General features: G+C 46.9%; 1 protein-coding gene across 1 annotated transcript in view; it reads right to left on the bottom strand.

The window, feature by feature from the left end:
* The window catches only part of COPG2 (COPI coat complex subunit gamma 2), a 36,547-nt gene extending 13,526 nt beyond the window's left edge, over positions 1 to 23,021 (bottom strand). Inside the window, exons 1-15 of the mRNA XM_081926902.1 lie at positions 22,797 to 23,021; positions 18,963 to 19,015; positions 17,166 to 17,246; positions 16,228 to 16,299; positions 15,342 to 15,421; positions 13,985 to 14,060; positions 13,019 to 13,111; positions 10,028 to 10,114; positions 9,292 to 9,449; positions 8,625 to 8,758; positions 7,516 to 7,583; positions 6,056 to 6,244; positions 4,382 to 4,477; positions 2,909 to 3,152; positions 1,010 to 1,085 (exon numbers count right to left, since the gene is read on the bottom strand). Coding sequence (XP_081783028.1) covers positions 1,010 to 1,085; positions 2,909 to 3,152; positions 4,382 to 4,477; positions 6,056 to 6,244; positions 7,516 to 7,583; positions 8,625 to 8,758; positions 9,292 to 9,449; positions 10,028 to 10,114; positions 13,019 to 13,111; positions 13,985 to 14,060; positions 15,342 to 15,421; positions 16,228 to 16,299; positions 17,166 to 17,246; positions 18,963 to 19,015; positions 22,797 to 22,833 — 1,544 coding nt within the window. The 5' untranslated portion in view covers positions 22,834 to 23,021. The remainder of the gene's footprint in view (positions 1 to 1,009; positions 1,086 to 2,908; positions 3,153 to 4,381; positions 4,478 to 6,055; positions 6,245 to 7,515; positions 7,584 to 8,624; positions 8,759 to 9,291; positions 9,450 to 10,027; positions 10,115 to 13,018; positions 13,112 to 13,984; positions 14,061 to 15,341; positions 15,422 to 16,227; positions 16,300 to 17,165; positions 17,247 to 18,962; positions 19,016 to 22,796) is intronic.
* Between the last annotated feature and the right edge of the window lie 1,686 nt (positions 23,022 to 24,707).

The following is a 24,707-nucleotide window of genomic DNA, read 5'->3' as shown; positions in this document are numbered from 1 at the left end:
GAGACCTGGTCTGAATAGAGACATTGGATTCTTATCTCATTATACACAATAAAGCTATTTTAGCCATCTCACCCCTTGCTTTTTCCTGTAAGACCAACAGCAGTCGTTAACAGTCATCGACATTTACCACACCTATCAGCCAATCAACCATTTCCACCACCCTTCTGAGTAATACCCCTCCCCACCCTCTCACTATGTATAAGGGTCTGGTGACTTCTGTTTCAGTGTATCTGAAAGCTCATACCAATAACAAACTTAGCTGGTCTCTAAGGTGCTACTGGAAGGAATTTTTTAATTTTATTTTAAGTGTGTGTTCTCAGATGCTGAGGTAGTCCTTGTTTACAAAAGAGAGAGGGGCCTGGGTCCAGGTCCACATGCAGAGCCCTGAGAACCCTGCTCCTTACTTAAGAGTCATAGGACTGTAGAGTTGGAAGGGACCCCCAAAGCCCATCTAGTCCAGCCCCTTGCAATTCAGGAATCACAGCTGCATTACAGGTTCTAAGAGAGTGGGAAGGCAAGCTTTGGTGGTCGAGAGCTCAACTCCCTTTTTCTACTTTGTAATTTTGAAGAAAGGCCGTGGTGAAGGCTGGAGGAGTGGCTTGCTAAGTGGGTGTGGCTAAAACACTGGGGGGGGGGGCTCCACAGTCAAGCCTACCAAACATCCGGCAAGAATCCCACCCCCTTTTTCTACACCTATACATGGAAGTGTTTTCTCCTCCCTTTTCTTACCAGTTTTTCGAATTTCCACCTAGAGCTGGATAATGTTTTGCAATATTACGGCAAAGCTAAATTTATCTGTATGGCAGCTTATTTGGTTTTTTTTAAAAATCAAAATCAAAAGTGAATTAAGAAGCCTGCTTTCTACCGCCATTCAGCTCAGCCCTGACGGATGCCCAAGAGGGCAAACAGCCCCTTATGTGGTTGTTTCCAAGATGCCACAACGGAACCCAATGCTCAAGGGACAGGAAAGAACCTGCTTTGAAAGTCTCTTCCCTGACTTTGAACTCACCTCTGCAAGAGCACCAAGACACTGGGAAGGAGGTTCTCATTCTGGGCCCCAAACTTTGCCAATGCACTGACGGCAGCTGTAGAAGAAAACAGAGTCTGTAGATAAAGGGAGTCTGTAGATAAAGGGAAGTTATCGCTCACTTGGATTACTGCAATGCGCACTATGTGGGGCTACCTTTGAAGGTGACCCGGAAACTGCAATTAATCCAGAATGCGACAGCTAGACTGGGGACTGGGAGTGGCCGCCGAGACCACATAACACCGGTCCTGAAAGACCTACATCGGCTCCCAGTAGGTTTCCGAGCACAATTCAAAGTGTTGGTGCTGACCTTTAAAGCCCAAAACAACCTCAGTCCAGTATACCTGAAGGAGCGTCTCCACCCCCATCATTCTGCCCGGTCACTGAGATCCAGTGCTGAGGGCCTTCTGGTGGTTCCCTTCCTGCGAGAAGCCAAGTTACAGGGAACCAGGCAGAGGGCCTTCTCGGTGGTGGCGCCCACCCTGTGGAATGCCCTCACATCAGATATCAAAGAGAAAAAAAACTACCAGACTTGCAGAAGACATCTGAAGGCAGCCCTGTTTATGTTTTTAACAGCTTTTAATGTTTAACAGATCACTGTATTTTAATACTTTGTTGAAAGCCGCCCAGAGTGGCTAGGGAAACCCAGCCAGATGGGCGGGGTATTTATTATTATTATTATTATTATTATTATTATTATTATTATTATTATTATTAAGTGGGGAAGGGGCAGCCTTTCCTCATATAAACCAACCTGGACTCTGTGTTCATCATCTGAGGCCCTTCTTCATGTGCCTCCTCCTTGAGAAGTCTGGAGGGTGGCAACACAAGAACAGGGCCTTCTCTGCAGTGGCTCCCCGTTTGAGGGATGCTCTCCCCAGGACTGCACACCTGCCACTTTCATTACAAATCTTTAGGCGCCAGGCTGTTGTTTTGTTGCTTTTGTTTTAACTATTTATTGTGCTTTTATCTTGTGAACCGCCCTGAGATCTTTTGATGAAGGATGGTACAGTGGTACCCCGGGTTAATAACTTAATTAGTTCTGGAGGTCCGTTCTTAACCTGAAACTGTTCTTAACCTGAAGCACCACTTTAGCTAATGGGGCCTCCCACCACCGCACAATTTCTGTTCTCATCCTGAAGCAAAGTTCTTAATCCGAGGTACTATTTCTGGGTTAGCAGAGTCTGTAACCTGAAGCGTCTGTAACCTGAAGCATATGTAACCTGAGGTACTATTGTATATAAATCTAATAGACAACAGCAACAACCCCTCACCTTTAAAATTCACGACTGAAGCTTGGAAGAAATTTAAGGACTATCTTAGGAAACATTGCAAAATTAATGAATGTTAGATTGATGTTGGTTTAGAAATTAAGTGGTTTTCAGCTATAATGATTAAGTAAAAAGAAAAGAAAGGCTAACAATCAAATGAAAAATAAGGGAGAGGATTTGCTGAATTAATAATTAGAAATTGGAATACAGAAAGGGGAGGTATGAGGAGGTCGGGAAAGCAAGTTATAAGATAATAAGGGATTGAAATTATACTTGTTTTTGTTTGTGTTTTGTTTGTATTATTATTTTGTTTTTATTTATTTTTTGAAACTTTAATAAATATCTTTAAAAAAAAATAATTCACGACTGAAGCTTGGCTTCTTGCTCCCTTAGCCTTCCCAACAAAAAGCCAAGCTTATCTTTACACAGCAGCACCTGGGCCTCCTGCAAACAGTCTTGCTAAGCTAAAGGATCTGGGGCATGTATTCAACTCTGGGATGAAGCCAGGTGGACCCAAAGGCCCCATTCACGGCAGCCTCCCCCAGGAAGACCTGCTCCCTTCCCCTTCTTGGCTACGTGGCAAAGACAGGTCTGGAGCCTGCCAACTCACCGGCCCTCACAGCTTCGTTTTCCAGCACCACCCTGTTGAAAATGAATCGGATGTACTTGGAAGGGGAGGGCGTCCTGGGCCCTTCCTTGCCAAGCATGTGGAGGATCTTGGTGGCCAGCACCGTGTGCTCGCAGTCTTCAATGAACTCGCAGAGGTGGGCCAAGCCGGATTCCTTGCTCTCCGGGTTCTCCTCGATGATGCTGATGATGCAGTCGACGATGGCTCGCTTGTACTCAAAGCCACCCTGCGGAGGGGGCGGAAAAGCAGGAGTCAAAGGGAGCTTGGAAGACCAGCCTAGCCCAGACATCCATCAAGCTTAGATCCTATTCCCAAATGCAACTGAGGAACACACTTTATGGACAGCCTCTTAGGGATTTCCCACATCTGCAAGCACAAGAGCAACTTGCTGTTCGCAATGGGTTTTTTTAAAAAATGGGGGCAAGAATCAAACAAAAAGAGCAGAGAAATTCTTGCCCTAACAAATAGAAAAAAAGAATGACAAAAACGAATGAGAAATTGGGAGGCAAAACTACATTCATTTTTTGTTTAAAAAAACCCCTTCATTTTTTGTCCATGTGCCAAACCAATGAGGTGACCAAAATTTGTCAAGTGTTGTTTGGCTGATTCTAAGTCGTAGAAACGAGTCCCAAAGCAGGAGCAGGGTATGTGAGCCAACCGTGACCAGCCACAAGTGCCACAGGAAGTGACTAGGAAGAGGGATGGTCTGGAATGGCCTCTGAAAGTCCAGTTCCCACCATCATATTTATCACAAGTAAAAATGCCACAATGGAATGTTTACCCATCATTTCTGCATTGAACACGCTCCCAAATGGAAAGATCTGAGGTTTACTATATCCTAGCACAGAATATTTTTCTTCGCCAGCTACTTGCAGGCTCTGAATACTGAGTTTCCACTGTGCTAATAACAATGACTGACACACACACACACACACACACAGAGAGAGAGAGAGAGAGAGAGAGAGAGGGAGGGAGGGAGGGAGGGAGGCTTCTTGGACTTTTAGCTGTCAGTGATGAAACAGTATCTAAATTCCTTTGTCCTTGCGCAGCAGATAATCTAGTGTAACAGATAACCAGGAAAAACGAAACTTTACAGGGACTAAAACAAACATCCTTGATTTTCAGATCGTTCAAAGGCTAGTATGTTTGCTCTGGCCACAAGCCCTACTTATTAATCTCCACCACGACCATCCCCTGTCCTAGGCTTATACCAAAAGCAGGAGGTCTCAAGGATGTGAGCTTCCTCCAATCTGAGCATGGAGGCCTCTTTGGGAAAAGATACACGATACAGAAATGCTGGGTCAACGTCACACTGTGGCAACTTCACATCAAAAGCAAACTTTTAGCTTGCATGAAAATTGCTACTGGATACACTAGCTGTATTTCACCAAAATATGAGCGTTGTGCTGATATGCTTTGCCGGTTGCCCCACACAAGGCAGGCAACACAACCTACATCATCCCGGAGCATGTTGGAGAGGAAGGTCATCATGACGCTGTGTTTCCGCGGGTACTTCTGGCACAGGGCACTGATGGCTTGGACCACCACCACCTGTTAAGGCAAGAGCAGCACAAGGTTTGAGCGAAGGGCATCAGTACCTGCATTCCAGCAAAGATCTCTACAGGCCATGGACAGCCTTAATTCCACTTTGCCCCACTAGGGCCTTGTGAGGGCTGAATGGCAGGAAATAAATGATTTCATAAAACAAAAACAATACAGCCGTACCTTGGCAGTTGATCGGAATCCGTTCCAGAAGTCCATTTGACTTCCAAAATGTTCAACTTCCAAGGCGCGGCTTCAGATTGGCTGCAGGAGCGTCCTGCAGCCAATCAGAAGCTGCAGAAGCTGCGGAAGACGTACAGTACCAAAAACCATTCGAAAACCAGAACAATCAGTTCCGGTTTTCGATCGTTCGGGAGCCAAAATGTTCGAGTTTACAGGCATTCGGCTTCTGAGGTTCCACTGTATTCTGGTTCCCAAACGATCCTTGGTTTTGTTTACAGTGGTACCTCGGGTTACATACGCTTCAGGTTACAGACTCCGCTAACCCAGAAATAGTACCTCGGGTTAAGAACTTTGCTTCAGGATGAGAACAGAAATCGTGCTTTGGCGGCGCGGCAGCAGCGGCGGGAGGCTCCATCAGCTAAAGTGGTGCTTCAGGTTAAGAACAGTTTCAGGTTAAGAACAGACCTCCGGAACGAATTAAGTACTTAACCCGAGGTACCACTATACAGTGGTGCCTCGCAAGACGAAATTAATTCGTTCCGCAATTCTTTTCGTCTTGCGAGTTTTTCGTCTTGCGAAGCACGGTTTCCCATAGGAATGCATTAAAAATCAATTAATGCGTTCCTATGGAAACCGCCTTCAGACCAGGTCCGGGGACAGTCTGTCCCCCGACCTCTTCTGAAGGCTGGCGGGGGGCGAAAGTCTTTGCTCCCCCCCCGCCTGCCTTCCCGGGACAGCGGAGACTTTTCCGCTGTCCCGGGGCGATCTTAAAATGCTGGCGGGCGGCAGCGTTTCTCCGCTCTCCCGGGAAGGCAGGCAGGGGCGAGCAAAGACTTGGACCTCTTCTGAAGGCTGGCGGGGGGCAAAAGTCTTTGCTCCCCCCCCCCCGCCTGCCTTCAAAAGCCGTCCGGGATAGCGGGAAGCGCTTCCCTGCTATCCCGGACCGCTTTTAAAATGCTGGCGGTGGGGAGCAAAGACTTTCGCCCCCACCGGCCTTCCTGGACCTCTTCTGAAGTCCGGAGGGGGGGGAAAGGCTTTGCTCCCCACCGCCAGCATTTAAAAGAGGTCCCCGAGATTTCCCTATGGGCTTTCGTCTTGCGATGCAAGCCCATAGGGAAAATCGTCTAGCGAAGCGTCGCAAAAACCGAAAAACCCTTTCGTCTTGCGGGTTTTTCGTCTTGCGAGGCATTCGTCTTGCGGGGCACCACTGTAATGCTGAATGTTAGATGGGCTCACAAACTACAAGTGTTCTCTTACTGTAGATCCTGAAAAGCTTTGATTCCTGTCCTCACCTAGCCCAGGACCGCTGCCCAACTCCAGGGAGACGAAGGTCGCCCTGCCAGCTAGGAACTCCTTCCGCCTAAGAACTCTGCAGGCCGAAGGGCAGACGGGAAATCGCCTCACCTTAAACTCGTCCGAGATCTCGGACACAAAGGACGAGATCTGCTTCATGAGCCTGTCCACGCTGCTCTCGCTCCCCGTCTTCAGGAGGGTGGTGATGGCCAGGGTGGCAATGCTGCGGTTTGAATCCGTGATCAGGTTTTCCAGGTCCAAATTGCAGGCGGTTACTGCTGACGGGTGCTTCATCGCCACCTGGAAGGGCAGTCGGACGTTGGCAACCCAGAACAACTTACAGAATGGAAGAATCGTACGGCAGCGGTTCAGGGGTCCAGTGAATAGGAAGGTGAGACACACGCTGCAGAGACCAGCTTCTCTTGATTCTCAAGAATTGCACCCCTCTGTGTTCTGTTTTGAAATTGCTGGATTTTACATAGTATTTTGGCTTGCATGAGCAGCATAGTTAACCAGGACCTGTCCTAGAGGTTACCGGGGCAAGAATTTGCTGCCCACCCCACAAAGACCAGTGACAGGCCCTGTAGTGAAGTTAGGAAATTTCAATAGACAAAACTTTGGTCAAGTGAGAAGCAAAGCATTGTGATAGTCATCCTGCCTGTGGGTCTTTGTAATGAAGATCTCTTCTGTCTTGGAGATGCAGATTTCATTGAGACTTTGAAACCATACTAACTTTGCCTTTGTTCTCATTTACAGATAGGTAGCCGTGTTGGTCTGCCATAGTCAAAACAAAAAAATTCCTTCCAGTAGCACCTTAAAGACCAACTAAGTTAATTCTTGGTATGAGCTTTCGTGTGCATGCACACTTCTTCAGGTATCTGAAGAAGATACCAAGAACTAACTTAGTTGGTCTTTAAGGTGCTACTGGAAGGAAATTTTTTGTTTTGTGCTCATTTGTAAGTATGTTAGCTAGCTATACTATACCATGTTATTGTTTTAGTGTACATTTAGTATGAAATGTACAAGAGATGTGCCTACTTTTTAATGTGCCTACTTTTTTAAAGTATCTTTAAACCTGTTTTTAATTTAAATAAATTTTAAAAAGAGACTTTTTCTTGTCCTGTGTGCCATTCTGGGGGGAAGTCTGAGTCCAGAAGCCCGACCAATCAGTTACACACTACCTGTTGAATTTCTGCCTGCATTTTTGTGAAAGTAACTTGCAGGGCAGCCGGTAATTAGGAAGCGTAACTTTCTCCCTTGAGTTGCGTTTTCTGGTGCCCTGGCACAGGGGAGTGGTGGCAGCAACTACCTTTTTGATGCGTTTTGTCCTGTAAAAAGTATATGCGGTCGGCCGTCGTTTCTCTAAACCTGAGCCAGCTGGATGGTAAGGGCAGGTGAGAGAGGGGCGTGTGGCCAGAGCATTACTATAGGCCCACTGCCCCAACTAGAGCCCCCTTCTCACCTTGCAGGGAGGGGGAGGAAAACAGTAAAAACCCACTGGAGAGTGCTGACAAGCTACCTGTATCGGACAAGGACCTATAGGATGTGCAAGGTGCCTTGGAAATGCTTACCTTATTGAGGGTCCTGACTGCGGCGTATCTCAGGACAGGCTTGGGAGAACTACAGAAGAGCTGGAGCACTGAAAGGGAAAGGAATTTACGTGTGAACGAAATTGTCTGGCTTTAGTAGAAATTATATAAGGAGTTATGTATAAATAAGCATTAAGTTTTTAAGTTTTAAGGTATTTTATGGTAAGATAAGGTTAAATAAAGTAAGGCAAATTGAATAACAGAATACGGTGAAAGATGGATAGGATGTATAGAGTTAATTAATTTGTCAGTGAAATAACTAATTAAGCTAGAATACAAAAAGTAAAAGCAAAAATGGAAAGGATTTGCTGAAACAATGACTGAATTCGAATACAAAAAAAGGGAGGTGTGAGGAAGTCAGGGAAATAGGCAAATGAAAGATAGGGTTTGGAATGACTGATTTGTTTTTAACTATTCTTATTTTTCTGCATTTTGTATCTTTTTGTCTCTTTTTTCTTTTTTTTACATTTTTGTATTTCCTCTGAAATTTTAATAAATATTATTTTATAAAATAATAATAATAATAATAATAATAATAATAATAATAATAATAAAAGGAATTCACGTGTGAGGGCACAATCCCAGGAACCTTTACTGCTCTGTGCGCCCAGGTCCAAGGGCAGCCTTTCTCAACCTGTGGATCCCCAGATGTTGTTGAACTACAACTCCCATCACCCCTAGCTAGCAAGGCCAGAACTCAGGGGTGATGGGAGTTGTAGTCCAACAACATCTGGGGACCCACAGGTTGAGAACCGCCTATGGCCAGTTCCTAGCAACTGCTGAATAGGAGCGCAAGCCAGAGCTGCCAGCACTAGGTCAGAGGGAACAACAATCTCGGCCCCTTCCAACTTTAGGTGGATGAGAGCAAGCTGCAAGATGCTTGAGATTCGTTCTCCCACGGTAGCCAGCAGCCATTCCTGCCCTCTGGAAATGCTTGCCATATCAGGCTCCCCCAATCTTCCAATGTTTTGGACTACAACTCCCATCAGCCCCTGCTAGGTTGATGGGAGTTGTAGTCTAAAACATCTGGAGGGGACCAGGATGGGGGGGGGAACTGCTCTTGGTGAAGGTCACGCCTTCCTGAAGCTCACCTGAGACTGCTGGTGCCAGTTCCCTGGCTGTACAGTTTGGGAGATGGATGATGGCGGAGGCAGCCTCGTAAATGACCATCTCGTGTTTGTTCCGCAGGCAGCTTTCAATGAAATCAAACAGCGGGTTGTCGTGCCTGCCAGAGAGAAAGGAAATTGCCTTTATGGATTTGCCAGAATTGAGAGCTGCTGCTCTCTGAAATCGCAGCTACAATCCCAGGTTGCCGTGCCCTCGCATGCAGCCCTGAGCACAACACTACCCAGCAGCTTCAATACCTCCTGAAGACCTTGAAGCCATAGAGAGAAAGGAATTGAGTACAGTGGTGCCCCGCAAGACGAACACCTCGCAAGACGGAAAACCCGCTAGACGAAAGGGTTTTCCGTTTTGGAGGCGCTTCGCAAAACGAATTTCCCTATGGGCTTGCTTCGCAAGACAAAAATGTCTTGCGAGTTCCTGCGGGTTTTTCCCCCCTCCCCCCTTTTTCTAAGCAGCTAATCCGCTTGTCAGCTGATCCGCTAATAGCGCTAATCCGCTAAGCTGTCAATGGGCTTGCTTCGCAAGACGAAAAAACCGCTATACGAAGAGCCTCACGGAACAGATTAATTTCGTCTTGCAAGGCACCACTGTATGGCTGTTCTACTAAAAGCCCTGGCAAACAAACATGCTTACCCCTCCTCAGACTCTTTCAGCAGCCGGCTGGCGATCCGAATCAGCATGCAGTATGCAAACTGGGATTTCAACCCAGATTTAGTGAATTTATTCAGCATCTTGGAAACACCCAGGCGGTCGTTCTTCCGAAGGTGGTAGAGCAGCCCTAAGGCATGGTACTGGCAGGTCAGGGGGGAAATAATTAGGAAGGGAGCAAATAAATCCATGATTACTGTTGTGCTAAATACAACTAAATATGATTGCTTTTTCAAATGAAGCTACTCTGAAGTACTTAAATAAAAAATAGGCTCAATCCACAAAAGCTTATGCTAGAATAAACTGTGTTATAATCTTTAAGGTGCCGCAGGAATACAGTCACACCTTGGAATCTATTGCGCAAGTCCGTTTGACTTCCAAAATGTTCAGAAATCGAAACACGGCTTCTGATTGGCTACAGAAAGCTCCTGAAGCCAATCAGAAGCCCTGTTGGATGTTCGGCTTCCAAAAATAGTTCGCCAACCGCAACAGTCACTTCCGGGTTTGCGGCGTTCGGAAGCCAAAATGTCAGAGCACCAAGGTGTTCGAAAACCAAGATACGACTGTACTTACTGCAGCAGACTAATGTAAAGACTCCTCTGGAAGTGGGAGGGAAGTGTTTCTGTTATTTAACCATATCCTGTATTACAGCTGCACAAAGCCAATTCAAACCACCTGCAGTGCTAAAAGCATGTATTCAAGGAAGGTGGGAGCATCGTACCTGCACCATGATGTTGTCACTGGAAGCAGCCTCCTGGGCTTCGTTGATCCACCGTTTGACCACATCATAGTTGATCTTCATCATGTGCTGGAAATAATGGCCGAGAATCAATAATACTAGCCCTACTCCTGTCTTGGCACGTCTACCAACCAAGTTTAAAGGTAAAGGTAAAGGGACCCTTGACCATTAGGTCCAGTTGCGGCCGACTCCGGGGTTGCTGCGCTCATCTCGCTTTATTGGCTGAGGGAGCCGGCATGCAGCTTCGGGGTCATGTAGCCAGCATGACTAAGCCGCTTCTGGCGAACCAGAGCAGCGCACGGAAACGCCGTTTAGCTTCCCGCCAGAGCGGTACCTATTTATCTACCTGCACTGGCGTGCTTTCGAACTGCTAGGTTGGTAGGAGCAGGGACCGAGCAACGGGAGCTCACCCCGTCGCAGGGATTCGAACCGCCAACTTTCTGATCAGCAAGCCCTAGGCTCTGTGGTTTAACCCACAGCGCCACCTGCAGGTAGTTTAAACCCAGTAGCATATTACTGTGGCTGAAGAGATCAGAAGGACAACAATTACATTTTAGGAAGGCTTTTCTGGAGCAGGTCAGCTGCCTGCTGCCATCCCAAAAGGAGGGGATGCACCAGACCTTCAAAAAGCACATAGAGCTGAAAGAGGAAGTGGGGGGGAAAGCTTCCCTCTTTCAAGTTCCCTTTTCACTTTTATGGGGAGGGTGGAAAGGCAGAGAGTCTTCTCAGTAGTGGCACCCTCCCATCAGATGTCAAGGAGATGAAGAACTACACAACTTTTAGAAGACAGCTGAAGGCAGGCCTGTACTGGAAAGTTGTTAAATTACCGTATTTTTCACTCTATAAGACACACTTCCCCCCCTCCGAAAAAGTAAGGGGAAATGTGTGTGCGTCTTATGGAGCGAATGCAGGGGGGGAGGCTTTGCTCAGCGCTCACTTTAAAGAGTGTGCGGAGTGTGTGTATGGCTCTTGGGGGAGCCTTAGCCGTGCGCAGCCTCTCCTGGGCAGGGGATGAAGGCTCCCCTTGCCCGGGAGAGGCTGCGCACGGCAAAGCCAGAACAGCCAGCGGGATCACAGCACAGCAATCCCGCTTGCTGTCCTGGCTTCTGCAGCGGGATCACAGCACAGCAATCCCGCTTGCTGTCCTGGCTTCTGGGATTCAGAATCCCCCCCCCCCTTGTTTTCCTCTTCCCAAAACTAGGTGCATCTTATGGTCTGGTGCGTCTTATAGAGCAAAAAATACGGTATGTTTTTATATATGTTGGAAGCCGCCCAGAGTGGCTGGTGCAACCCAGCCATATGGGCAGGGTATAAATAATAAAATTACTATTAATACAGTGGTAACTCTGGTTGCGAACGGGATCCGTTCCGGAGGCCCGTTCACAACATGAAAAGAGCGCAACCCGCAGCAGTGAGTCTGCGCATAGGCGGGTTGCGAATCGCTGCTTCTGAGCATGATGTCATTTTGCATGTCTGAGCATGCACGAGCGGCAAAACCCGGAAGTAACCCTTTCCAGTACTTCCGGGTCACCGCGGGACGTAACCTGAAAGAACGTAACATGAGGTATGACTGTAATACTATGGGGCCCGTTCAGAGGCTTCACAGACACCAGGGCAATTATAGGCACCACACTAGCAAACCCAGTATTATTAATAATAATAATAAAAAAAAAAATTTATTTATACCCCGCCCTCCCCAGCCAAGACCAGGCTTAGGGCGGCTAACAACCAATAATAAAAACAAGTTGATTAAAATACAATTTAAAAGATTAAGATACAATATTAGAACAATTAGGGAGCAATCTCATCATAGGAGGAGAAAGGAAAAAGAAAGAGGGGGAGGGAATCAAACTGATTCTGAGCCAAAGGCCAGGTGGAACAACTCTGTCTTACAGGCCCTGCGAAAAGAGATTAGATCCTGCAGGGCCCTGGTCTTAGGAGACAGAGTGTTCCACCAGGTCGGAGCCAGTGTTGAGAAGGCCCTGGTTCTGATTGAGGCTAATCTAACTTCCTTAGGGCCCGGGACCCCTAGGGTGTTGCTATTTATGGACCTTAAGGTCCTCCATGGGGCATACCAGGAGAGGCGGTCCCGTAGGTACAAGGGTCCTAGGCCGTGAAGGGCTTTAAAAGTCAAAACCAGCATCTTAAATCTGACCCTGTTCTCCACCGAGAGCCAATGCAGCTGGAAAAGCACTGGGTGAATATGCTCCCATGGCAGAGACCCCGTGAGGAGCCTCGCTGCAGCATTTTGCACCCGCTGGAGTTTCTGGGACAGCTTCAAGGGCAGCCCCGCGTAGAGCAAATTACAGTAGTCAAGCCTGGAGGTGACCGTTGCATGGATCACTGTGGCCAGGTCGGGGCGGGAAAGGTAAGGGACCAACTGCTTCATGCGGCGAAGGTGGGAATGCCAGAGCTGTAGCTCAGCAGTAGAGCATCTGCTTTGGATGAGAAGGTCCAAGGTTCAATTCCTGGCATCTCCAGGTAGGCCTGGGAAGGTCCTCCGCCTGAAAGCCTGGAGAAGTGCTGCCAATCGGTGTAGAAATAAGTGAACTAGATGGACCAAAGGCTTGACTCAGTATAAGGCAGCTTCGTATGTAAACTGTGGAGAAGGAGGTTTAGCAACTAGTCGGCAATGTTTTCTTTCAGAGTTTGCTTTTCTCGTATTTTAAAATCCTGCAAAGCTGGGGCAGCAAGGGAGAATTGGAATTACTGCCGGAGCAAGGGAGGAGGGCGGTGGCAGGAACCCCAGCCAGGCATTGAGAATGTCGGTGGTTCCCAGCAAAGCACTTTGCTGCAAAATTGGACAGGGTGGGAAGGACCCTGAAAGCAAAAGACAGTGCGCAACATGGCCTAGCCAATAAAGAAGGATGCAGAAGGTGGCCTGGCCGCCAAGATATCGACAAGTCGGAGCTGCTCGGGTCTGCCCAGTCCCTGAACGTAATCAGATGACAGCAAAGAGATTCCTTCACTTACTAAGGAGGACACCAGCGCTGAACTGGAGACACTGGGGACTTTGTCCACAATGGCTTGCTTCATGTACCTCTCAATGGCCTGCAGCATGGTGCCCTGGGAATCCAGAGAGAGAGAGAGAGAGAGAGAGAACAAGAGGTACCAACTCACAGAGACGCCAGAGATACCAACACAGAGAATGTTATCTTCTTGGGATTGCTTCTGTTCTCCAAGTTCAGGCAGAACCTGATGCCTGGTATCGATTCCTAACTAGCTCACTTTCCGTTTTAAAATAAAAGCTTCTAGACCTCATGCATGGAAACAGTGTCTGCAAAGAGCTCCAGTGTTCAATAGGTCGAGATTCTGGGCTCTGCACTTTCTTCCATCACTCTTTTCACAGCCTTCCACTATTCTTCCTGAAACACCCCCCATTTATTGTTTAAAAATAACACCAGGCAGTGGTAACAGCAACAGCAACAATTTATTATTTATACCCTGGCTGGTTTTAATAAGTTTTAACATTTAGGAAAAACATCCCTTAAAAAGCAAAATTGTAGTACTACGTTGAGTAGGCAACACAGGCTAATGTGCCAAGCTTAGTATGTACAGATATTTGTGTGGGTGAGAAAACCCATTGGTATCCCATTCATAAAACTGACTGAGCTCTACATGAGCAACTGCTCTCTCCTGTTACTGTCTGTACACAGCTGTAGGGGGAGCGGAACAGCCAATGAAAGCTCAGATGGCCAGGTTACCATCAAGATAATGGTAATCATCACGTTATTATTCAACTCCAACCCATTTGCTAGAAAACAGACAGCACTAAACTCAAACAATTGGTTACAGTGAGCACATGTGGTCACTGGGGAAAGAATCACTTGGAGGACAGGGATCAGGGGAACTCATTCCAGGCATGTTAGAGAGAGAACACCTGGCATTAAAAATGGGTACAGCAAGACCCCTTTCATGGCTGAAGAATTTGATACTTACATCCGTGATTCTACAGAGGGCTCTGATGGCAGGGCCTCGGTACACATCCTCTTTCCCAGTCATGTCTTTGGTCAGGCTAGAAGAGTTAAGGCAAGCTTCTGTTAACACAGACCTTTTGCAGAAAACAAGTGGACTTGGCTTCAATTCTGGGGCAGCCCCTGAAGACAGCCTGGAGGCTTCAATTGGTACAAAATGGGGCAACCACACTTTTGGTCTGGCACTAGCAGGTCAGTTTAAATGTGAGACACTTCCTACCCCTACAGCAGCTTATGTTCACCTATATTTTTAGATACACCCCCCTGAGGCTGTAAGTGCACCTGTAAAAATGTAAAGTCTACATTTGACCAAGATGCAATTGCAAATATCAGGGAAGTGAAACCTGCACCATTTCCAGTTGTTCTTGTAGTGCAAGTCCCATTATCTCTGGCCATGCTAGGTGGGGCTGATGGGATTTGGAGTCATAGAATCATAGAGTTGGAAGAGACCACAAGGGCCATCGAGTCCAACCCCCTGCCAAGCAGGAAACACCATCAGAGCACTCCTGACATATGGTTGTCAAGCCTCTGCTTAAAGACCTCCAAAGAAGGAGACTCCACCACACTCCTTGGCAGCAAATTCCTCTGTCAAACAGCTCTTACTGTCAGGAAGTTCTTCCTAATGTTTAGGTGGAATCTTCTTTCTTGTAGTTTGGAACCATTGCTCCATGTCCGCTTCTCTGGAGCAGCAGAAAACAACCTTTCTCCTTCCTCTATGTGACATCCTTTTATATATTTGAACATGGCTATCATATCACCCCTTCACCTCCTCTTCTCCAGGCTAAACATGCCCAGCTCCCTTAGCCGTTCCTCATAAGGCATCGTTTCCAGGCCTTTGACCATTTTGGTTGCCCTCCTCTGGACACGTTCCAGTTTGTCAGTGTCCTCCTTGAACTGTGGTGCCCAGAACTGGACACAGTACTCCAGGTGAGGTCTGACCAGAGCAGAATACAGTGGCACTATTACTTGCCTTGATCTAGATGCTATACTCCTATTGATGCAGCCCAGAATTGCATTGGCTTTTTTAGCTGCTGCGTCACACTGTTGGCTCATGTCAATGTCTGGAGGGACTGCCTCTGGCGTATATTGTACCAGTCAGTCAACTCATCAGGAAGCAAACACAAGGGGCACTCAGTGGCAAAGGCAAGTCTGTTTTCGCATGGTGTGTGAAATGGTGGTTAGAGGTAGCAAAACAGAGTTCACACCTTAACATGATAGGAGGGACTTAAGTCTTACTGACTGGAGCCAGATCCTCCACACTCAACCAAATGCCAGGGGAAAGACTCCAGAGTCACCATTCATTGAAACAAGAACATCAGTACCTGCTAGTGACAATGATGACATCCTCCGAAATGTTGGCCATCTCTTTGATGGTAAGGTAACACATTCTCCTTAATGTTTGCTGTGGAAAGGGCAAGATAACCGTAAGTGTCACCCCCCAGGAAGTTAGCCATGGGAACACCAACTTTCATCAAAGGTATGAGGATACCCAGCTCTACCTCTCGTTTAAATCAGAACCAGTGAAGGTGGTGAATGTCCTGTGTGAGTGACTGGAGGCAGCTGGAGGATGGATGGCAGCTAACAGATTGAGGTTGAATCCTGACAAGACAGAAGTACTGTTTCTGGGGGACAGAGGGCAGGTGGGTGGGAGGGACTCTCTGGTCCTGAATGGGGTAACTGTCCCTGAAGGACCAGTTTGGCGGGCATTTTGGACTCACAGCTGTCCATGGAGGTGCAGGTTAATTCTGTGTCAAGGGCAGCTGTCTACCAGCTCCATCTGGTATGCAGGCTGTGATCCTGGCCTGCTTGCGCACAGTCTCACCAGAGTGGTTTATGTCCTGGTTATCTCCTGCTTGGACTGCTGCAATGTGTTCTATGTGGAGCTACCTTTGAAGGTGACTCGGAAACTCTAGCGAATCCAGAAAGCGGCAGCTAGACTGGTGACTGGGAGCGGCCACCGAGACCACATAACACCGGTCTTGAAAGACCCACATTGGATCCCAGCACAAGAAAAAAGAAGCAAATTCCCACCACCACCTAATCTGTACTGCTGCCTTTTACATTTTTCTGCAAAATTCAGAAATGTTCTGTCATGAAGCTGCTTTGCATCCCACAAAAGAATTTTTTTTTTTAATCCTCCATAGCCCATCATGCAACCAGAGACACAGGCAGAGGGGAAACCACTTTCCTGGAGCATTGGGAACTTACATCATTTGACTGAAACAATCTTGTCATTGCAAAGAAGGCCTCTGTGGCTTCTGTTGTTCCAAAATGTTCACCCTAGAGAGAAGTGAATTAATATGTGACAAAAATTAAGCCAGCATATATGAAAAGCTGACCATGTTCCACTAAGACCTGCTTTTAGCTCCAGAGATCACTTTCAGCCATGCTCATCACAGGTGATCCCAGGACGACCTAATGCCTGCCTCTTGAGTGGGATTCTCTGCCACGTGACCCTGATTCTCATCTGCCAATGCAAGGAAGCCCCAGCCTTGACCTCCCCATCCACCACCCATTAGCCTTTCCAAACTCTTCTTAATTAGCAAGTTTGTTTTATAAACTGTGCAGTTTTATGTGTGATATACAGTGCTGTTTTCTCTTTACCTAGTTTTTAGGAAATGATTAATGTTCTGGTTCGTATTTGTTCTTGTTCTCATGTGAACTACTTAAGAGAGCATTACTATATCAAGTGTTAAAGGTAAAGGGACCCCTGACAGTTAGGTCTTTCATTCGGGAGCTTCAAAAGCTTTCTTCTGCCTGAACGTCACAGCGACCGATGCCAACAGACATCGGCACACTTAGGGATCCGCAGAGTTTGCGCAGCTTGGGTAACAGACCTCAGCAACTCAGCATTTTGCCAAATCTACTTTATTTACATATAAACACACATGGAGCACTGCAACATGGCTCCCTCTCTCTCTAGCATCAGACAGCAAAGAGAAAGAACAAAGGACAATAGTCCCACTTCACGGAACACAGTAACACAAACATCCTGTCTCCCGTCACTTCCCACTCTGTGGAGTCAAAACATATGACGTCATGTGACAGACAAAAATCCCATGACTGCAGTCACGGGGCAGGAATTCTAACAGTTTCCTCATTAGCCAAAGGCTGCAACTCAATTGCACAAAAGCAGCTGCACTTACCTGGTTCAGCAAGTAAAGGATCTTGGTAAGTATATGCAGGCATCTTCTTGGATTTATGGGGGTCTCGTTAAAGATACGCGCCTATGCAAAAGGAACGGGAATTGTGCAGTCAACAAAGACGGATATTAGGAATTTTCATTCTGAAGTTTCCTAAAATTCCTTTTCAACAAAATGGGGGGCGGGAACCAATATGCAGCAAGGACCTCTGGCTGCACAAAATAACTTCTCCCTCTTTTCCTTTACCTGAATCTGTCCTTGGGGGGGGGGTCCCCCAATCTTCTGGAGCAGATTTGGTGCAAGAGGAGAGGGAAGGGAAATTGCACAAAGATAAACCCTTGTACTAATGGTATTATTTTGTTGGATACAACCCACTATCTCCTTCTGGCTCTAATCACAGATAAACCCAGAAAGCTTCACTTGGCAAGGTCTTGCTTCTACTTTTGGGAAGAGCCCTCAGAGCATCTCTACTCAGCGGCCAACGCAAGGTTATAACCCAAGACCCAAAGTCTCCACACACAAGGGTATCTTTTTATATTAAGGATGCAGTTTCTAGAGTCTCCAAGAAAGGGAAGGTTTCTTGCACCACACATCACTTATCCCTGTTCCAAGATATTTTAGAAACTATGCAGACAGGCAACACCCCAATTGTATAGAGATGCCCAAGGTGCAATAATAATAATAATTAATAATAATAATAATAATAATAAATTTTATTTATATCCTGCCCTCCCCAGCCGAAGCTGGGCTCAGGGCGGCTAACAACAATCAAAATAGTCCAACATTCTAAAAACATTCATTATAAAATTAAATTAAAATCAAATTAAAATCAAATTAATGGCAACCATCAAGCAAAATTCTGTGCAGATTGCCAGAGGAGGGGGTCAGACTGCACCCTGACCAAAGGCCTGGTGGAACAGCTCTGTCTTGCAGGCCCTGCGGAAAGATGTCAGGTCCCGCAGAGCCCTAGTCTCTTGTGACAGAGCGTTCCACCAGATTGGAGCTGCAGCCGAGAAAGCCCTGGCTCTAGTTGAGGCCAGCCTAACCTCTCTGTGGCCTGGGACCTTGAGGATGTTATTATTTGCAGACCGTAAATTTCTCTGTGGGACATACCAGGAGAGGCGGTCCCGTAGGTACGAGGGTCCTAGGCCGTATAGGGCTTTAAAGGTTAAAACCAGCACCTTAAACCGGATCCTGTACTCCACCGGGAGCCAGTGCAGCTGGTATAGTACCAGATGAAGAGAGACAAAGCTAGGCTCTCTGACACCCATATAGCACCCCTATGGCTGATGATCCCATGGCATACCCGATGTTGTGGTTAACATGTCCAAGCCCAAGATTCATGTAAATTAGTTCACGCTGAACAGATCTGCCCTCTTATCCATCCCATATACCCATTTCTCCAGCTCAGGCTGCCATCTTTCTTTAAGGAAACATGGTGGTTGGGGTTGAGACGCCAGCTGCTTCCAGACACACCAAAGGTGCAGCCACATCTTTGTTAGCCACAAAAAGGGAAGTTGCAGAGACTCAGTGGACCTACAGTGCCCCCCCAAAGAATCAGAGCCCTAGAGAGCCACACACTCTAGCCTGCAAATCCCAAACTTGATTTCAAAAAAGAGAGATCTTATAGGGCAGGGTTTCCCAAACTTGGATCTCCAGCTGTTTTTGGACCTGTTTCCCATCATCCCTAGCTAGCAGGACCAGTATTCAGGGATGATAGGAACTGTAATTCAAAAACAGCTGGAGACCTAAGTTTGGGAAATCCTGGAATGGGGGGTGTATAGAAAGGTGTAGTCGTACCTCCTGGAGGACAGAACTCTTTTCCAAATGCTGGAAGGGGTTGGAGCCGCTACCTGAAAAACAAAACACAATGTTGGCAGGGGACAGATGCTAGCCACAAAATACCTTGATGACAATTCTATACGTCGTTTTTAAACTGTGTTTGGAGAAACTCAGGGCTTCCCTAGAAACTTACCTTCCTGAGAAGGTGAGTAATAATGGAAGAGTATCCCCAAAAGATACTTTGCCTCATCACAAGTGATCTCCCCAATGGACAGATATCGCTCTTATGTGATTGTAATTGTGGGGCACCGGAATCGTTGCATCACATAAGTTTTGACTGTGCTTTTCACTTACCGGCCAGGAGCAAGTTTCTTGCTCAATATCTTAAGGGAATTGCCGATGATACGATTGAAGCCAAACTGAGATATCTACTAATTGATGATGACCCCCTAAAATCACTCATGGTTGCCAGATTCCTGATCAGCGTCCTATCCCTAAAGAAGAGAAACGGTCTCCTGTGTGATTCGAATAACCCCTTTAAACCATCACCTATGTTTTAGGTGATATCACCATTGTTTTAAACCATGATCTATGTTTTAGGCGATATCACCATTGATATCCTTGATTAATTTATGAGCAGAGGGCGATGTATAGGTTACAAATTTATTGCAATGTATGGGAAACTGTCGTGTAATGGGCCAATGGCCGTAATAAAGATCAATCCAATCCAAGTGATCTTTCTCTGAACTGTACAACTCCACAGGAGTGTTGAGGGAAGAAGCCAATGGTGTAGAACCTGTTGCCCTGATATTGTAGGACTCCAACTCCGATAAGCCGCAGCCAACATTTCTATTACTGCATTGGCCTGAATATAAGCCTCACTTTTCCCCCAAATTCCGACCGTGAAAAGTTAAAGTGCAGCTTATATTTGCGACCTTATGGTATGCAGCTAGGAGCGTGGGGCAAACAATGCCAGGAGCACGTAGTACCCTGTACTCTTCCCTATGGCCGGAAAAGGAAAGAGCGAGGAAGAGGAAAGACCTCTGGCTCCCCCCCCCCCCAGTATGCAGCCAGGAGCAGCGAGGTTCCAAGACTTTGTCCACCTCATGAGAAGAGAAGACTCCCTGGAAAAGACTCTGATGCTGGAGAAGATGGAGGGCACAAGGAGAACGGGATGACGGAGGACGAGATGGCTGGACAGTGTTCTCGAAGCTACCAGCATGAGTTTGACCAAACTGCGGGAGGCAGTGGAAGACAGGAGGGCCTGGCGTGTTCTGGTCCAGGGGGTCATGAAAAGTCGGACACGACTAAACAACAATAATAACATATTCAGGTATTTTTTCTCTCCCCCCCCCATCAATTTTAAAGGTGCGGCTTATTTTCGGGTGCAGCTTATATTTGGTATTACTTCCACAATTCATTACCTGTCCTTCACCCTACATTCCCAGGGTGGGTTACAACAATTCAACCACAATGTTAAAAACAGTTTAAAGCAACTTAGTGCATGGCCAGTGGCAAGGGATGGTGGGAGTTGTAGTCCAGCAACGGAAAAGCAAGTATGGTGTGCAAGGAACGTGAGAAGAGCCCTGCAGCTGGATGAGGCCCAAGGCTCAACTCAAGACCAGCATCCTGTCCTCATCCTGGCCAGCCAAGACGGCACTTTCGAGAAGCCCACACAAGCAGGGCCTGAGTGCCACAGAATTTTACCACCTGTGATTTCCAACAACAGGAAATCTGAAGTGTGCTGAGCCCGACAGGGAAAGCTGAGAATAACTGCCTCCTTACCTGCCATGGCTTATTTATTTATTTCATAAAACTTACACATCGCTTGAGGGTAAAAGAAAAACCTCAAAGCGGTTTACAAAAGGTAAAACAGTAAAACCAAGAAAGGTTCACAATTCCACTAAAACAGATTAAAATTACCTGAATTTTCTAAGCATCTGAGTAGGCTTGTCTAAACAGGCATGTTTTTAGCAGGAGATGATAAGAGTACAGTGGTACCTCGCAAGATGAAATTAATTCGTTCTGCGAGTTGTTTCGTCTTGCAATTTTTTCGTCGTGCGAAGCATGGATTCCCTGGGTATTAACGGTTTTAAGAAAAAGGAAACAAACTTGCAAGACGTTTTCGTCTTGCAAAGCAAGCCCAGAGGGAAAATCGTCTTGCGAAGCACCTCAAAAAACAAAAAACTCTTTCGTCTTGCAAGTTTTTCGTCTTACGAGGCATTCGTCTTGCGAGGTACCACTGTACAGTGAAGGCACCTGCCTGAGTGCAAAATGCAGGGATTGCCAAAGTGTGGGCAACTGCCATACTAAACTTATAAGAAACTGCTGCTTCCCGCCTCCCTGGAAGTTACAAATTTCTCTTGTACCTTATTTCTTTGACAGATTTACAGATTTATTTATTTTTTGCAAGGAAGTGAACTATGCTGTAATTCTTTCCATCCTTTCCCCCTTCTCTTCAAACTCCTGAATGCAAATTGTCAGCTAATGTAAACGGGAAACTCTTTTCCCCCTTCCCTGTTTCCGTGTTCCTTTTTTCTTAAGTTACATATGTTTGCTTGTACGGTATACCTATTTAATAAATATGCAGGCCATTAAGAGCACCCCCCCCAAAGTCTCTGATTTACAGAATCACAGATTTTTAGAGTTGGATGATTTTAACGTTTCCAATATTGTTTGTTAACTGCTGTGATACATCTTTACGGACACAGAGGTGGCAAAATTAAACAAACAATAATCTATTACTATTATTTTATTATTATTTTAAAAATAGCTGCTTATGTGTTAGGCTTGGGAGCACTGGGAAACTGTTACTTGTTTTGTTTAAATAAATATTTACATAGCGCACATTGTGTGGGGTTCACAGTACAAAAACCACAAAAACGCACAATGTAATGGCAAACCTCTCATGCAGCCCCTGCTCGGGTGACCATTGGGCAAGGCTGTCTGCAAACCGCTGTGATATAATATACAGTGGTACCTTGGTTCTCAAACGCTTTGGTTCTCAAACACCGAAAACTCGGAAGTGTTCCGGTTTTCGAACGTTTTTTGGAAGCCAAACGTCCGATGCTGCTGTCGACTATTGTTTCTGGGGCGCCTGCACCAATCAGAAGCTGTGCCTTGGTTTTCGAACATTTCGGAAGTCAAATGGATATAGAATTAAGATAAAAACAAAGAGGGGAAGGATTTGCTGAATTAACTATGTGAACTGGAATACAAAAGAGGGAGGTGTGAGGAGGTCAGGAAACAAGTAATTGAAATATAAGACACGAAAAGATTGGTTTGTTTTTAATTGATTTTTTCCTATTTTTCATGTATTTTGCTCTGTATTTTTGTATCTTTTTTCCTTTTTATTTTTCTTTTTTTATTCGGTAACTTTCTCTTGTCCGTAAAACTTCAACAAATATCTTTTAAAAAATAATAATAATAACTTTCCACAGGGCGGCCTAGTGGCAAACATTCCCCTCAGGTCCCCTCACCTACCTCGCGGGGTTGTTGTGAGGAGAAAATGGGGCGCGGGGGGAACCATAGGCGCCACCTCGGAGGGGGGTGCCAGGGGGAAAACCTGCAACGGCCGCAGGCTGCCCACCCCTGAAAAAGGCCTTTGGTACGATCCAGAAGGGCCTCTTCTTACTACCATCTCCACCCCCCTTTCCCTCGTCCTGAAGTGGTAGCGCCCGCCCCCCCCTTTAAACCGTTTTAAACCGTCCCCAGCCAGTGGGCGGGGCAAGCGCCCTCCGGCGCCGCTACGGGGCTTCCGGCCCACCTGCGGAAGGGGCAGCCCACCCTGCCTAGCAACGGGGCCTAGCTGGAGGCTCGGCGCCTGACCACCCTTCACCGGGGCTTTCTTACCCGACTCCTCATCCTTCTTGTCGAACTTCTTGATCATGGCGGCGGCGGCCGGGTAAGCTGCTCTCGTCCCGCTTTACCTCAGCCTACACGCTCGCGGCCCGGGGGAGGAAGTCCCGCCCGCCAGGCCTACTTCTCTGGGCCGCCATTGGCTGGCGGGGCTGCCGGTCAAGGGCGGGCGGGACCACGCCCACTCTTCTCCCTCAGACAGCTGACGGGCGACGCCGGCCGTCGAGAGGAGGAAGTACGGGTCCTCATTTGCATAGGGCACGCCCAGCTGTAGCCACGCCCCCTTATACAGCTGATAGGAGGGGGAGCGAGCGAGCAGCGCTCTGCTTAAAGAGACAGCGGCCCTAATAGGAGGGAAGGGGCGTTTTGCAGCTGCAGGTGGGATTTTAAACGTGGGGTGACGTCATACCCTCCAACCACTAGGGAGTATGAAACCCTTTGGCTTCCAGTAGCTCTTTACTTTTGCCAACATACTTTTGCCGTATAGTTAATTTTCCCAGTAGTGATGTATGGAAGTGAGAGCTGGACCATAAAGAAGGCTGATCACCGAAGAATTGATTCTTTTGAATTCTGGTGCTGGAGGAGACGCTTGAGAGTCCCATGGACTGCAAGAAGATCAAACCTCTCCATTCTGAAGGAAATCAGCCCTGAGTGCTCACTGGAAGGACAGATCCTGAAGCTGAGGCTCCAAGACTTTGGCCACATCATGAGAAGAGAAGACTCCCTGGAAAAGACCCTGATGTTGGGAAAGATGGAGGGCACAAGGAGAAGGGGAGGACAGAGGACGAGATGGTGGGACAGTGTTCTCAAAGCTACCAGCATGAGTTTGACCAAACTGCGGGAGGCAGTGGAAGACAGGAGTGCCTGGCGTGCTCTGGTCCAGGGGGTCACGAAGAGTCGGACACGACTAAACAACAACAAGCTCTTTACTTAAAGCTTTGCTCATAAGACTTGTTCCTTTTTCTTTTTTTACGTTCAAATTCGGCTTACAGCTGGAGAAAGACCTTGTGGGGCTGCTGTTTTCAAAAAACAATTGAAAGCAATATATTTGTGTTTCAATGATTAGTCATGACCAGGCACAGGCAAACTCAGCCCTCCAGTTGTTTTTTGGGACTACAACTCCCATCATCCCTAGCTAACAGGATCAGTGGTCAGGGATGATGGGAGTTGTAGTCCCAAAACACCTGGAGCAGGTGTTTCCTTTTTTTAAGGGAAATTCCCTTATTCCAAATAGGATTCCTCGCAAGAAAAGGGAAAAGTTGACAGCTATGATCTGGAGGGCCAAGTTTCCCTATGCCTGATCTTGACTGTTTCTTCCACTCAATCTGAAATCTGATCTCAACAGAAGCTCACCGGGTTCATATCTGCAGCTGCAGACTTTGTGGCTTTAATAATAATTTATTTATATCCCACCCATCTGGCAAGATCTGCCACGTGGTACCCACAGGTATGCATCTGCCCAAAAAAGATCTTCAGCAGCCTCCGGGGATCCCCACCTCTTTCTGAAATTAGACTCAAAATAAGCATTTAGATTTCTCAGACCTGGGAGCCACTTTTAACTCAAGTGCTCATTTGGGGACTTATTTCTTTCTCTATCTCTTTCTCTCACACTCTTCCCCCCTGTAGATGACAGTAGCAGTGCAGCTGTGACTCCCCTTACACCACAGCACAGTACTGGGTCCTGACCCGCAAAGTTCAGGGGCAGGGAACCTTTTCTGTTCTCCATGGGCCAAATTTGACAGGTGAACAGGACCACCACGTGACATCATTTTGCCATAGCATAATTGATCGGTGGGACCTGTCCTTTGCTTGAGCCATGTTAAAATGTGTGTTGGGGGAGAATAGATTTTTCAGAGTTGGAGACAAAAGCAATTGAATAGGTTGCAGTGTGTGCTTAGGTGTCGT

This window comes from Podarcis melisellensis (assembly GCF_964234715.1).
Source record: "Podarcis melisellensis genome assembly, chromosome: 10".
Classification (NCBI taxonomy): domain Eukaryota; kingdom Metazoa; phylum Chordata; class Lepidosauria; order Squamata; family Lacertidae; genus Podarcis; species Podarcis melisellensis.
The sequence above is the reverse complement of the archived record's forward strand: the minus strand, read 5'-3'. Positions and strand labels throughout refer to the sequence as shown.